The following is a 13,913-nucleotide window of genomic DNA, read 5'->3' on the forward strand; positions in this document are numbered from 1 at the left end:
AAACTCCGCTACGCGTTCTAAGTGTTCTGCACGGAAAGTGCTGCACCAAGGGTTCCAATCTGAGGACACAAGGACAGGAAACTCGAAATACCATCGTAAGCGAGTGACATCATTTCATTGAGAGGAGCACACTATATCACCCGTCCTTTTTTTGGAGTCTATCTGCATATTCATATTGGTGGTGACCGTCCCAACGTGTGAAGAATACCCCGAGTTTTAACAAAAATGTGCGTTCCGCCTTCTAGTACAGGAACCCATGCGCGAGGAATCCGCTCAGAATTAAAAGCTGTAGGTATGTAATGTACAGGCAACTCTCTGAGCTTGCATATTTCTTTTCCGCCCATTCGACCACGAAATCTGAGCAAAAGGTTCTCTCACTATTCAGTATTTCTTTCACACTAACCGCCCTTTCATGCAGTTTCTATTTTTTTGCACTCATTGCATTGGCCATTCGTCGCCCAGCTGTGGGTGTCTGGACATTCAGAGCCTAATAACATCAACCAAAATTAAGCCAGAGCCATGTCATATTCTTCTTGATTGCTCCTTACCTTATTCGGCACAAATGCATAGCCATGTTCCTGCAAAAGACGGGCAATTTTATCCTCAGTCAGTGTAGACGAGTCAGTGTTCCTTCTATCCTGCATTTGCGTGCTCTTTTCCCATTCCCGCAACTCAGTTTTCACGTCGTCTTCGGCTGGTGTCTTGGTAATAACATAATCATCCTCATTGTAATTGCGCATTGACCGCCGAACAGGCGTAAGCACAGCATCCACACCAAGCGCTGTAAATGAATGTGTGATTAGGGCAAGCTTTGAGTGTACAAGTCGACCATCAGGATATCCACCTTCTCTATCTTTCTTCTTGGCCCTAACTGGAGTCAATAGTGTCACGGTGGAGCCCTCCATTACCTCAGGTCCAAACCTTACGCCAACACGCTTTTTTCCTTCCTTCTTTGCTCTAGGTGTCCCAACGGCACTTTTCACCTCATTCTCTTTATTTTCCGAGGTCACTACATCCTCCATGGCATCCTCGTGTGCCTGTCCATCATCGTTCAGCTGCATGGCACCGAGCATTCCGATAATTTCGCCATACACATCTGATTTTCTCGGATAGGGTGTGGATCCCACTCTTTGACGTCCAGACCTCAGCAGGGATCCAAGATTTCTTGGAGTTGGAGTCACATCATTGTTCAGTGCTCGAATACCGATTTTTTCCAAGGGTGTTTCAGGGAAGACTGGCGTATCAGCGAATGGACGCCGAATCCTGCCTTCAAGGTAGGCTGATCGTGGTGGGGACGGGGTAACGGTCATGTCGAGCTGTGAATTGCGACCTCCTTCACTAGTCCAGGATGGCAAGGGCGGGCTCTGACCTGGCTCAAGAATATGCATTGCAGGTGGTGGAGGACTGTATTCTGCCTCGCGGTTTTCGCCGTTTTGAAGTTCCTCATTATGACGTTCTGCACAACGCTGCCAGTATGCTTGCAATTCTGCTTTCGTCTGAACAATGACCCCATCTTAATCATCGGCTTATGAAAAATGATCATCACTGCAACTAACCTCTTCATTATCAAACATCCCGCACCCAAAATATAAAATATTCAGCGAATTCTCAAAGAAGCCATGTTTCCACTCAAACCACATCCAGTTCATCCAAAATTCTTTTCGTAAGTATGGCGGTTGCCGTATAAATCGAGGTCGCCCTTCACTGGCAAATTGTACCCTTCGTACCACCTTTGCATCGGTATCGTGTTTGCGCGACCTAAATGCAGAAATGGCAACAAGCTGGAAAAGAGCTTGTCCAATGGATGGGCCGAAATTCTGCAACCTTCAGATTAATGATGGCAAGTATTACCTCATTGAGAACGTTTTCACTACCTGATATGCGATAAAGGCATCCAGCCACGTAAAACAGTCAACAAGAGGTACGTCCACGTTCTTTTCCGCAACCACATATCCTTGGTCAACGTTGACGACTCGCAAAATAATAGGGCTTAAGAAGAAATGAAAGGGGGAGCTCCTAAAAACGTAGCACGTTATCCAATGGGCGTGGGACCTTATGATTTTTTACAAGGTACTTACTTTATGTGTTCCTTGTAAAACTCGGCATCGGTTTTGATATCAAGAAGAGCCGATCGTATTTTCCCCTCCCGGTCTACCGCCTTGGGGGTATCGAACTCCATGGGTTCGAAGTCTGGTATATCAGGATACAAGCTTGTATTCGGGTCTGTGTCTTCAGTAACATCTCCTTTTGTGTTGAAATAGGTACTATGGAGATGGGTGGCCTCAAACTCTGACAGAGCTGGGTATGATGGGCCTTTGGGTTCCGTAGAGCCGATCAATGTAGTAGATCGGCTGGTTGGTTCAACGAGACCCCTGGCTTCTTGATGGTCTCGGAGAAATTGTTCGACCAGTCTTTCCATCAGGGCGGGTGAAGTCTGTATACCTATAGATGAAACGGCAGCCTTCCTGGGAGGTGTTTGGTGGAGGCTATCCACAAGATCCTGTAAGAATTTGCTTGCTAGCCTCTAGGCTTTAGTTGACTCACCAGGCAAGGGTCGCTTCCCGGACCAAGGCTCCCAAGTTACGTTCCTCATTATGCTGGAGCGCAGCAGTATTGTCTTCTATCTCATTAGCTCCAGCCAAGTGCCGAGGCTGAGTTGATCCCTCAAGCTGGCCCTCAACACGTCCTTTGTTGAATCCAGTCTTTGTTAATGGAGGCTCACGAGCTGGTACGGAGCCGGATACGATTGGAGCCTGCGTATTTTTTGAAGCAGCACGCGTGACGATCTTTGACACTGATGCGCTTGATTTCTGCGGGCGAGTGGGAGCCGTTGAATTCGTAGCACTTGGGATTGTTGATTTTCGTGGAGGTGCTGCTTTTGAGATGGTGGGCTTTCTGCTTACAGGAGGTGGAGGAACGGATTTTGATGGAGGTGCATTTCGCCTGACGGTCGTGGATGGGCTGGTTGCCTTCAGATTTTGCAACGCCGGCTTCCCGTTTCCAACGGCACCAGTCGCTTTTGCCGTTCCCAGAGAGTTCGATGATGCCACCCTTGCGACTGATTTTGTTTTGGGCACTGCGGCCTTTGCTGACGGTGCTGCCGGTTTTCTTGGAATCGTGGATCCAAATGCGCTGAACCGGGGCTTGGATGCTGCCCGTGTTCTCTCTTCAAGGGTGCCGGCTATTTTAACACAATGAAAGCAATCGTGCAAGAGGCAATGTTCGCACTGTACAGTACCATTTGTAGAGGTATTAATGGGAGCGTGGAGAACATCCTTACTTGGAGCAACGACAAATGGTTTCGCGGTACCCTTTTTCGTGCTAGATAAGACAAGCGCAAACAAAAAAGGTGAGATGTCATTTGCTTAACCTACTGTCATCGCTCCAAACATGGACACGCCCCCCGAAGCGCTTGAAGTTACCCATGTATCTAAACCAAGATATGCCCAGATACGTTGGCAGTCTCTGCACTGTCTGCAAAACTTCCGCGTGCAGCCCAGTTAAGCCGGCTCTTGCCAACCATGCAGTATTTCACTAGTCGCAACCTGGCTAGACCAATAGAACTATCCAGCAACTATTCAACGTACTTTTTCCGCTCTTCTTCTTTCTTCTGGCGATAGTCCTCCAACTTCTTCCGCAGAGCGCGCTGTTCTGGAGTTTCGTCCTCCATTTTTGTAAGGGCTACTTGGGTTCCACAGCAATATCAAATACTGCCTCGTGCGGGTGACTTTTACCTGTGATGGTCGAAAAAGAATGTGGAGGAAATGTGTGGGTTGCAAAGTACAAGCAATGGTATTGATGCCTGGAGTGTTTTGCGCGAGACTGATCGCGCGTCCGGACAACTGACAGTTTTCGGACAGCCCCATTGCACACATCAATCCCTTCCCTCCATTGACGCTGGTTGGGCTCTAGCGTCTTTGAATCTTTCAATTGCTGATGTCCATGTCTGTGATTAGTTGAACGTTGAAATGGCTTGAGCACAAGGGTATTCCATTGTTTGGACATTCCCTGCAGGTTATTGCGGGCTGCTGTGCTTGTCGGTGATAGCAAATATGTCCTGCAAAGTCTGTCCAATATTTGACTTCTTAACTTGAAATGGCAATTGCACTTATGCTCAAGAGGTTTTCCATCTCGCAAAATACTTGACGCTGTCGGTAAGAATTACTGAAAGCTGCACGAGCAAACACGAGACAAGCCTTCACTCGTGCGTTTCAGGCAACACAAAGTGGTCGCGGGCACCACTGTCAAAAATCCTGAACACTTGCACTGCTTGTTTCGTGAGATTAAAACCGAATGTTTCGTCCATATTGCCTCGCCCATATTCCTCATGTAGCCCAGCAAATAGTTTGACGTATGCCTTCAGCATTTCTTTCACGAATCTTTGGCAAAAAGTCCGAGCCCATACATCCCAGTCCTACTGATTCAAACATCCCAACACGCACCACTGTCAAATCCAGCACCACTATTGTCTTGCGGCGCTCAAACAGTTGGGCTGACACGCGAAAGGGCCCCGCACAAACGGCTTTGCGTAGGTCCCACAGCCTAACAGACGACGACACCCGCCGTCAGACATGGCGGTCCTCATTGTTCAAAGGGAAGCGACAAAAGAAAGGTTGGCGGTTGGATGGATTCCTGCCAACTTGGAAAAAAAAACAACCCGCCCTGGCCAATGAAGCGTTACAAGTCCCACAAATATACTTGTCGTATCATGCTGCCGTCGACAAAACTGGGCCGTATGGTGCGCCAGTATGGTTAGAGGAGTTCGATACAGCTGATGCTTTGCCCAAGGATCCCGCTGACATTTTTGTGACAAGCGGTCATCTATCTCGTCGACGAACGGTTCATTTCGGTCATGAGGAAGTCGCGACCAGGAACGAACGAATGTATGATCCCCTCCCACCGACCTACAGATATACTAGTTTCTCTGACAGTGCCCTGAACCGGGGTTCTCCTGTCGGCTCGGCGGATGGCAAAGGACTCATGTATCACTCAGACTTTCACATTTCCCACTTCCATATACCCCGCGAAGCGGTAGCGGCTTCCGTCGAAGGTTCTGAGATTGAACCCGACACAGTAAGCCTAGCAGACACGCTCATCTCAAACCAAGCTTGTGTGGGAAGGGATTGCGACCCCGTCTATCTATTTCAACGTCGCTCTTGGGCATTGGTTTCAAATCTCCATGGAGTGGGCGACGAAATCAGAGAACTGTATGCAGATGTGATGGGCTCGAGCATGGACTTTGGTAAAATTGTGGAGAAATGGTGTTAGCAATATGATAGCCATCGGATATCCTTGTTCAAATGTCAGTTGGTCTTTAGTTTAGTACATAAGTATATTTCTGTTCCGGGTGTCATCGCTCATGACGTTGCCAAATATCTGCGGGCCACCGTATATCCATTCTTTTACGATATATCGAGAATTTATTTTGTTCGGGGTGACATAACAAATCTAGCAACCCGGCCCATTTTACCCACCCTTTTGATCCGATTACCCACACGCACCTCTACTCTCTCTCGCCACTAAATGTCGCCGCAGCCCATCTGTCCTAGCAAACGGTTTTCCACAATACGAACAATGATGAGGCTTAGAAACTGCATGTCTGGAACGGAAATGACGCTGAAGATCATGCTTTCTGCGAAAGCACGCAGAACATTGCGCGCACACATGGGGACGTTCATCTAAGGCTGCATAAGCAAAAGCACATAGAATAATGCAGTGGATTATAGCGACACCTACCAGAGTGGCATCTAATATGGCTTAAAAGATTCTGCTTTTTTGGAAATTCTTTGGGACAGCCAGGGAATGTGCAAGAATAAGCGAACTCTCCACCTTGCGGCTTTTTGGTCTTTGATTGCGGGGATCTGTAGGTAGACGTGTCAATCATCGGATTGTCCGTAGTTGAAGGCTGACCGATAACCATCTCGTTGATTGCCTCGACAGTCGCGAGTTCCGGTAGAGTGGTAGGTTGGAAGCCGCATTCTGAAGGCGAAGGATGTGGTGTCGTACAGTTGGCTGCCGTTGTGACTGATGTATCATATGGATCGCTTGTGGCACTGAATACGGTGAGCGGCTGGGGAACGTAATCTGTCTGATAGACGTTGGATGACAATCCTGTGATGCTGTCGGGCCAGGTCCTAAGAGGCTCGTCACATGAGACCAGGTCGTTGGCGGGTAAGTAACATGTAGTTGCGGAGGAGGGTTGCAGGATCTCTTGGAGATTTGGCGTCGGCGGCATTGCGTTCTGCATCTCAAGAGAAAGACTCTGGTTGTTCTCGATCGTTTCTTCCAGTCCCTGTGTACAGAGGTTAGGGTCATGAGAAGCCCGTTCACAGGATATCGAACGCATATCTTAAGCTTCACTGATTGTGTACCTGAATGGACAACGTCAACGGCCTTCTAACATGTAGCATCGGGGCTTCGGCAGCGGGAGGCACATAGGAGGTATGACTCGGAATTTCTCGTGCATCGGAGGCATTCGTGCTGGACAGCAACGGGAATCCCCACTTTGTCCAGGCAGCTTGATAGTTGTCCTTGGTTCGCATGTCTAGACCATTGCGTCCTATTCCGCCGACAGGCCCATCTGTTTTGATCCAAAGGCATGGGTACTGAAAGTAATCCCTTGTCGAATACCACGGGCGGTCGTTTAGCGCCGCCATGGTGGTCAGAAACTAGTACCCTATAGGAAGCTATTACCGATCGAGCTGTATAGTCAGGGAGCTGCAACCAAAGGAAAATTGCTCAGGAAAATTGGTGGAAATGGACAAGTTGAGTGACATTTTTATTGCGGGTTGCGGACATGAGTTCTGCAAGCTTTTCTTGTGATTTCGCAACACATTTCATTCGTGAAGCGGTGCATTGTCCAGCCGTTCTGCAAACCCTTTATCTGCATTGATATGCAGTAGATACTACCATCACATGGCAGTTCAAGATCATAACCCTTTTTTTTTTCTGTTCGCAGTCCACGACCCCCAGCCCCCGTTCCTCGCTCAAAGAAATGCAGACCCCCGTTGACTTTGACAAGTTGGACGATTCGCGCAAGTGGCACAGTCATGCACGTGTGGCACAGCAGAGCCCGGACACAAGCGGAGGTATTGGCTTAACAACAAGGCTTTCTTTTGTGGTATTTTCCCCGGTATACGGTCCCTTTTTGACCATTGAACAAAAAGCAGTGACAACTCATCCATAAGCCCGTCATGAGCACGTTTTCTTTAAAGGCTTCCAAGGGTCTGAAATGAGAGTACGGGTTTTGTTGGCTCACCTCATTGGACGGCGTTTTTCCCTTGTAGAAGAGACCTTAAGGGCTTGCAAACGTCTGGTAAACTGTAAGCAAGCGCCAATCTTGGGCGCAGCGTTCGTTCACTGCCCCAGGAATGACTGCACAGAGGAGAGAATTAATCTCGGAACGAAAAGGAATGCCCTTACCCTTTGAAGAACGCCAAAGGTGCCGAGTTACCCTCAGTTCAAAGTCCGTGGACCCCATATTTGTCAATCGATGTGGCTACCCGCTTTTTTCTCCGTGGAAATAGCAGAATCTGTATTACTGTTCAGGTAATTGGTGGTGTAAAATCGATTAAGAATTACTAAGTAACTGAACGCTGCAGTTGTAATTTGTCAAGTTATGTTCATCATCTGCAGTCGGTTAGATTTTGGTGTGCAAATTGAAATATGCTGAAAGTACAAGGCTCTTCTTCATTTAAAGTATCTTTGCTGGCTGTCCTTCTTTATCATTGCCAGTTAACCTGGGAACAATCGTTTCAAAGGTCCTTTGCTTCCCTGAAACTTGAACACTGTAATTCACACCGTCCGCTTTTGTCTGCTCCGAATGAGTTTTTCCATTCGGCTCCGAAAAGCACCGACGAATCCCTCGTGAAAGAGACTCTTTCGTATAAAGGCTTGCCAGGGATCTTCATTCTAGACCGGTATTCTAGACCGGAGCAAGTTGAGAAAAGCGCTGCATTATCCACAGTCAAGCCTCATCAGAAGTGTCTTGTCCGTTACTGCCGAATAGTCCTCATGTCAATTTGTCGTCTGAATCTGCAATGTATCTTCATATCTTCACCCGACCTAATTGGTATAACATTGACCCCCAGAGCCCACAAAAGATGCTAGCATCTTAACTGTTGTGGCATCAAAAGAAATATGCAAATTAAGTCTGGTTTTAATTTTACTCCAGTTCAGGTGTCCCGGACTTGTAATCATTCTAGGATCTCCAATTACACTCTATGTACCATTACACGATATGCACCAATGCAGTTTGTCCATTGCGCCAAGGAAAGAATCCAGTGATGGGACCAGTGCGGTAGTCGCAAGCCTCGGGGACCAATGATCCAGATATCCCTCATGCTTTCTGAGGGTCTGAACAAAGGCCCGATGTAATATAATCCCCTCTGTTTACCAAACAATCAGGATCCAGCGCAAGCTTTCGATGACATACGGTAATACTACATCGGCCGTTTCGGGACGTAAATAGTATCCTACCGATGAAGTCCTGGGCGTTTCTTATCTTGCACGATCCCTGCATCAATATAAAGGTGTCGGGTAATTACTGAAGACTCGCAGGACTCTGCCTTTGGCGCCGTCATCGCTGGGATGGGAATTGGCAACGGTCCTTCTCGCCAACCGGCAACGCCTGAGGAAGCTGCCGAAGATGCAGCATGGCGCCAGAGCATCATCTTCTCGACGAGAAAGGTTTATACAGGAGTATCTGTTGTGTACCTGTCGTTTATTGTCATCACAGCAACATGGTTCGTGTGGAGGACGAGAACGGATTCCGCTTTGGCAAAGGTGGGTTGTGCGGTTTCTTTGTACGGTTTTCGGCATTCGGAGATTTTCAACTAACGTTTTTGTCTTTCTTAGCGATCAGTTTTTCTGACCATGCTAGGATTTTTTGGCAACCTACTCATATCAACCCCGTTCCTTCTCCTACAAGCAATGGAGTTTCCTTGTTTTCTCATCCTCTGGGGTCTATATCTTGGTGTGACCCTTACTGTATTTTCCTTGTCGGCCCGTGCATGGCGACTGCGGTACCTTTTCCGATCCCATCAGGCCAAGCTGGCACGGATGAAAAGCTTGGAAGGAGGAGGCAAGCGGAATGGCGAAGGAGCGACTACTCGGGAGATGAGTGATGAAGAAAAGGATTTACTAGAACCCTGGCCAGAACATATCCCCGCGCGAACCCGCGCAATGGAATCTCAGACCCTGACTATAAATGCGGGATCGACAATGGGGGGATCAACTCTTCTGTCGCCTGGTCCCAATGTCAGTGGGAGAACTATAGATGGGAGGGCAGGCAGTTTATGGTCAGCCATTGCAGCTTCTAGACATGGTACCTCGCGTGGAATGCTGGCGGTATCTCACCCTGGTATACCCACTTTGCATATCGATGGCGCCACCGAACGAAGAAGCGACGATGCACTAGCATCTGCCGCAGAGGCTGGGCACGTCTCTTCACCTACGACCCGACAAGCATCACCTTCCTTGCCAAAGAGGTCAGCTCCGACCGCTACACAAATGTCGCTGATCAACATGAACCCCAAACCAGAGGAAGAACCAACCAAGCGACTGGCCTACATCCTCTTTGGAATACTTTCTCTTGTCGTAGGGTACATCTGTGTCGTCACAGCGCTATCCACGCAATACAAGATTCGACCTGTGAGTTATCAATGTACCATGGGGACATGGGAGATGATGCCAGTACTGGTCATCATGGCAGGATTCTTTATTCTGGGATGTCCCACTCTTTGTTGGTGGCTATGGAGAGACAATGATACATATGGGATTAGAAGGGACCTTATTGCGTTTGCCATATCAGGGACTGCTGTTGCTGTGATGTGAGTTTGAATTGATATTTGAAGGGTTTTTACCATCGAGGTCATTATGACTGAAATTCATTTCTTGTTTTCTCAGGTACGGATTACAGCAGGCAATGTTACCCTCTGGTCGAAACTTTGGGGAATCACCACTACGTCTCTATTTTGGTGCATCAAATTGGCCAGTGTTGGGAGTTGCAGTCGGACACATGACATCCATCTTCTTGCCACTCCTCGCTTCCTACGATATTCACCCCTTGAGACCATTCAGCAGGTTATTCCGATTGTATCGTGCACCATCACGCGAGTCAAATACTGACTCGGAAGGGAGCAACGAAAAACTCGAAGCCAAAAAACAGAAAGCTGGAAAGAGGCGGACAGCTAGGAAGGGGGCTGCACCCTCGATAACATGGACTCTATTTGCCAGCGTCCTGGACGATCCAGAATGTTTCGAGGCTTTCAAGGATTTTGCGGCGCGGGATTTTGCAGATGAGAATCCCTTGTTTTATCAAGAATATCGACGGTTGATGGAAAAGGTTCGTGTAGCTCAGGCGCCATCTCCAGGTGCCAATAGACTCTTGCCTGGTATAGCGGCAGGGTCTTCTGGTGAATCATCAGCAAATCTTCCCGTTCCTACAGATGGTGCATCATCTTTACCGGCACCACTGGTACATCAGTCGACCATGAGCAGAATGTCAATGACAGATAAATATCCCGTCTTTGATTTCACGGTCCGACGAGAAAGAACCATCAAAAACCGAATCATCACCTTCCTTGCGCACCCGTTCAGTCGTCCGTTATCTAATACATCGCGAGCGGGCTCACTTTTCAATTTTGGTTCTCGATCCCAACCAGTTCTCGTGCCTCCACCCGTAGCAGCGTCCGCGGGCGGTCTCCTCATTCCTCCATCTATGCGAGACGAATATCGTACGTTTTATAAAACCTTTATTTCCCCGGGTTCACCCTGCCAGGTAAACCTCCCAGCCCGGATCGTTGAAGATGTAGCCAAACAGGTTGGGGATGACTCCAAAGTCCTACCACTCGTCAGTATATTCGACGAAGCCCGAAATGAGGTATTAGATTCCATGTTTGAAATGTTTCCGAGGTTTGTAGAGGCGGAACGAGATGGGGTGGTCAAAAAGTTTTTAAAGGTCGCGATAAAAGATGCGAAGCGAAATAGCAGGAGGCCTACAAAGGATGTTGTGATTGTGTAGGTTCATGTTAGGCTCCACCATCGATAGCTTGTAGTGATTTTTTTTTGGCAGAGTATGTGCATATCCCTATATTGTTTCAAGTACAAGTTTGTTAATGTTCAGTATCTTTATGCAAAGTGAATTATTACCATGTTCAGATTGAAATAAAACATTTGTTGAGAGATAGTTCATCAGAGGAAAGCTCAAGGATCTGAATATAAACAAAAGCACGTGATTGAACACATCGTCAGCAAGCCCCAAGCGGCCCAGATGATCTACTACCATTGGAAAGGCCATCTCCTTTGTTCCCCTCATCGTTTCGTCTTTTCACCTCCATCATGGAAAACGTTTACAATTTCATCTCCGTCACCGTTTCACCCGTGTTATTCATGCTCAATCTTGCCTGCAAAGTCCAACGACGGCTAAAGGCACGCCCATGGCCACTAGAAAACAAGGTCGTGCTCATCACTGGCGCTTCCTCTGGGATTGGAGAAGAGATTGCTTACGAGTATGCCCGTCACGGGGCACGAATTGTGCTTGCGGCCAGACGTGAACAGGAATTGCAGAGGGTTGAACTAAAATGTCGTGAACTGGGTGCCAAAGAGGTTTTATCAGTGCCTACTGACGTGGGCGATGAAGCGCAGGTAAAAACGACTAGAGAGCTGCATCAAATCAACTGGTACATGATCTTTTTCATTGACATGAAAAACTATTTTTAGGTAGCAAACCTCATCCAAAAGACCCGTGAAGCATTTTCGTCCCAACTCGATGCGCTCTACGTTAATGCCGGGTTATCAATGGGAGAACCTTTTGAAGCCTTCCAAGATCTATCCGTCTTTCGGACCTTGATGGAAGTCAACTACTTTGGGTGCATCTCCGTAACCCACCAAGCTCTCCCCCTGTTAAAGCAAACCCCCCAATCACGGATCGTCGTCACATCCTCTGTAGCAGGATTGGCGGGTATACCCAGTCGAACAGGTTATTGTGCCACCAAGTTTGCGGTGAGAGGGTTCTATGAAGCGCTTCAAAGCGAACTTTACGATCAAGGTGTATTTGTCACGCTTGTCTACCCCGGCGCCGTCGTGACCAATATCAATGCAACTCGGTTAGGGTCCGGTCCGGCGGATTTGGATATGAAAGGTGCCATGACTGCGGAAACATGTGCAAAGTTGATGGTGAAGGCGACCAAACAGGGACGGAAGGAGCTCGTTATGACCCACAAATTCAAGTTGGGACGCATGTGGGAAGGAATGGTGCCCGATCTGTGGGCTTTACTTGTCCGCAGGGGTGCAAAGAAAGCCTTCAAAGAAAAGTCTCAGTAGGTAGTTTACCTTGGGTTGTGTTGCAGGAGGAACATATCGAAATCTACCTGTACATATTGCGTGAATAAGACAAAAACACTCTAGTTCAAAAAGCTTCACAATGTGATAAACACATCTACTCCATTTATTTTATCATATTTCAAAGCACGAGGCTCAAAGAAAAAAAGGTATTACAAAGAAACAAGACACACTTGGTCTACGAACTATATCGAGAATCCCAAAACTCGAAAGACCCCACGTTTTCTCAAAACTTGAGAGATGATGACCCATCATAGAAAGTTTTTGGGCGACACACTTGGAAAACGTAACAGGCTAACTATATTCTTCTATACATATGAACTAATCAACCATCCGGGGGGAACTTAGAAACGACGGTAGTAGCCGTTTCCAATGCGGACGTTGCGTCTGTAGCTGCGGCGTTCGTTAATGATGGGGGTCTCGTCAGGTTGACCGATTTCGACGGTGGTGGAGGGTGGGTTCTGACCTGGGTTTTGACCTGGGTTCTGGCCGGGGTTCTGACCTGGGTTTTGACCTGGGTTCTGGCCGGGGTTCTGACCTGGGTTCTGGCCGGGGTTCTGACCGGGGTTCTGACCTGGGTTCTGGCCGGGGTTCTGACCTGGGTTTTGACCTGGGTTCTGGCCGGGGTTCTGGCCTGGGTTTTGACCTGGGTTCTCCGTGGGCTGAGGAGCGGCGGTGGTCTCGACGGGGGCAACAGTAGTCTGGGAAGGCTGCTCCGCAGGCTTGGTCTCCACAGGAGGCACTGGGTAAGCGGGCACTGGGACAGTTTCAACAGGAGCAGGTACAGTGGCAGTGGCAGTGGGCACTGGGGCAGTTTCAACGGGAGCAGGCACAGTGGCAGTGGGCACTGGGGCAGTCTCGACGGGAGCAGTTCCAGTAGGCACAGGGTAAGCGGGCACTGGGACAGTCTCGACGGGAGGGAGCGTAACGGTAGGGACAGGAGCAGTCTCTACGGGCGCAACAGTCGTCGCCGTGGAAGTGGTGCACGGGGTGGTGGGCACGGGCACCGGCACAGTCTCAATGGGAGCAACCGTGGTGGTCGCAACGGGAGGAACAGGCACGGGGACACCAGTCACCACGGGCACATCAGTGGTGCAAGGGGTGGTGGTGGGCACCGGAACCGGGCCGGGGACCTCGGGAGCCGGGACCTCGGGAGTAGGGATCTGGGGAGGAACTGGATAGTTCTCGCCAGGACCGGGCACCTCGGGTGCGGGAGCGGGAGCCGGGGTAGGAGCAGGGAGCTCTACCTCAGGGGAACCTCCCTCAACGGGGGTCTCAGGGATGGGGGCGGGCAAGTTCTCCTCACCGCCTTCCTCGGGAGTCGAGTAACCAGGGCCGGGAGTGGGGGTCGCCTCGGGGACACCGACGGGCAAGTTTTCCTCACCGCCTTCCTCGGGAGTCGAGTAACCAGGGCCGGGTGTAGGAGTCGCTTCGGGGACACCGACGGGCAAGTTTTCCTCACCACCTTGCTCGGGAGTGGGAGTCGCTTCGGGGACACCGACAGGCAAGTTCTCTTCACCACCTTGCTCGGGGGTAGTGTAACCAGAGGTGGGAGTCGCAACGGGGACCTT

At 49.2% G+C, this 13,913-nt stretch overlaps 5 protein-coding genes across 5 annotated transcripts; 3 read left to right on the forward strand and 2 right to left on the reverse strand.

The window, feature by feature from the left end:
* Positions 1–90: 90 nt before the first annotated feature.
* On the reverse strand, positions 91–3,826 carry SPPG_05476 (uncharacterized protein). The gene is made up of 9 exons (XM_016753687.1): positions 3,588–3,826; positions 3,239–3,321; positions 2,545–3,166; positions 2,079–2,486; positions 1,875–2,016; positions 1,557–1,817; positions 845–1,496; positions 549–781; positions 91–487 (listed from the first exon to the last, which is right to left on the reverse strand). Exons 1-9 carry the CDS (start codon positions 3,668–3,670, stop codon positions 422–424), a joined length of 2,550 nt encoding a protein of 849 aa, XP_016607260.1. The 5' UTR covers positions 3,671–3,826; the 3' UTR covers positions 91–421.
* Positions 3,827–4,281: 455 nt separating this feature from the next.
* On the forward strand, positions 4,282–5,373 carry SPPG_05477 (uncharacterized protein). Its single transcript, XM_016753688.1, has one exon. The coding sequence runs from the start codon at positions 4,354–4,356 to the stop codon at positions 5,266–5,268; it is 915 nt and encodes a 304-aa protein (XP_016607261.1). The 5' UTR covers positions 4,282–4,353; the 3' UTR covers positions 5,269–5,373.
* A 40-nt stretch (positions 5,374–5,413) lies between these two features.
* On the reverse strand, positions 5,414–6,354 carry SPPG_05478 (uncharacterized protein). Its single transcript, XM_016753689.1, has 2 exons — positions 5,737–6,354; positions 5,414–5,678 (listed from the first exon to the last, which is right to left on the reverse strand). Exons 1-2 carry the CDS (start codon positions 6,344–6,346, stop codon positions 5,488–5,490), a joined length of 801 nt encoding a protein of 266 aa, XP_016607262.1. The 5' UTR covers positions 6,347–6,354; the 3' UTR covers positions 5,414–5,487.
* Positions 6,355–8,474: 2,120 nt separating this feature from the next.
* SPPG_05479 (uncharacterized protein) lies at positions 8,475–11,185 on the forward strand. The gene is made up of 3 exons (XM_016753690.1): positions 8,475–8,784; positions 8,857–9,830; positions 9,907–11,185. The coding sequence occupies exons 1-3, from the start codon at positions 8,590–8,592 to the stop codon at positions 11,021–11,023; spliced, it is 2,286 nt and encodes a 761-aa protein (XP_016607263.1). The 5' UTR covers positions 8,475–8,589; the 3' UTR covers positions 11,024–11,185.
* A 77-nt stretch (positions 11,186–11,262) lies between these two features.
* On the forward strand, positions 11,263–12,438 carry SPPG_05480 (uncharacterized protein). The gene is made up of 2 exons (XM_016753691.1): positions 11,263–11,646; positions 11,722–12,438. The coding sequence occupies exons 1-2, from the start codon at positions 11,341–11,343 to the stop codon at positions 12,322–12,324; spliced, it is 909 nt and encodes a 302-aa protein (XP_016607264.1). The 5' UTR covers positions 11,263–11,340; the 3' UTR covers positions 12,325–12,438.
* Positions 12,439–13,913: the final 1,475 nt, after the last annotated feature.

This window comes from Spizellomyces punctatus (genome assembly GCF_000182565.1).
Source record: "Spizellomyces punctatus DAOM BR117 chromosome Unknown supercont1.9, whole genome shotgun sequence".
Taxonomy (NCBI): Eukaryota; Fungi; Chytridiomycota; class Chytridiomycetes; order Spizellomycetales; family Spizellomycetaceae; genus Spizellomyces; species Spizellomyces punctatus.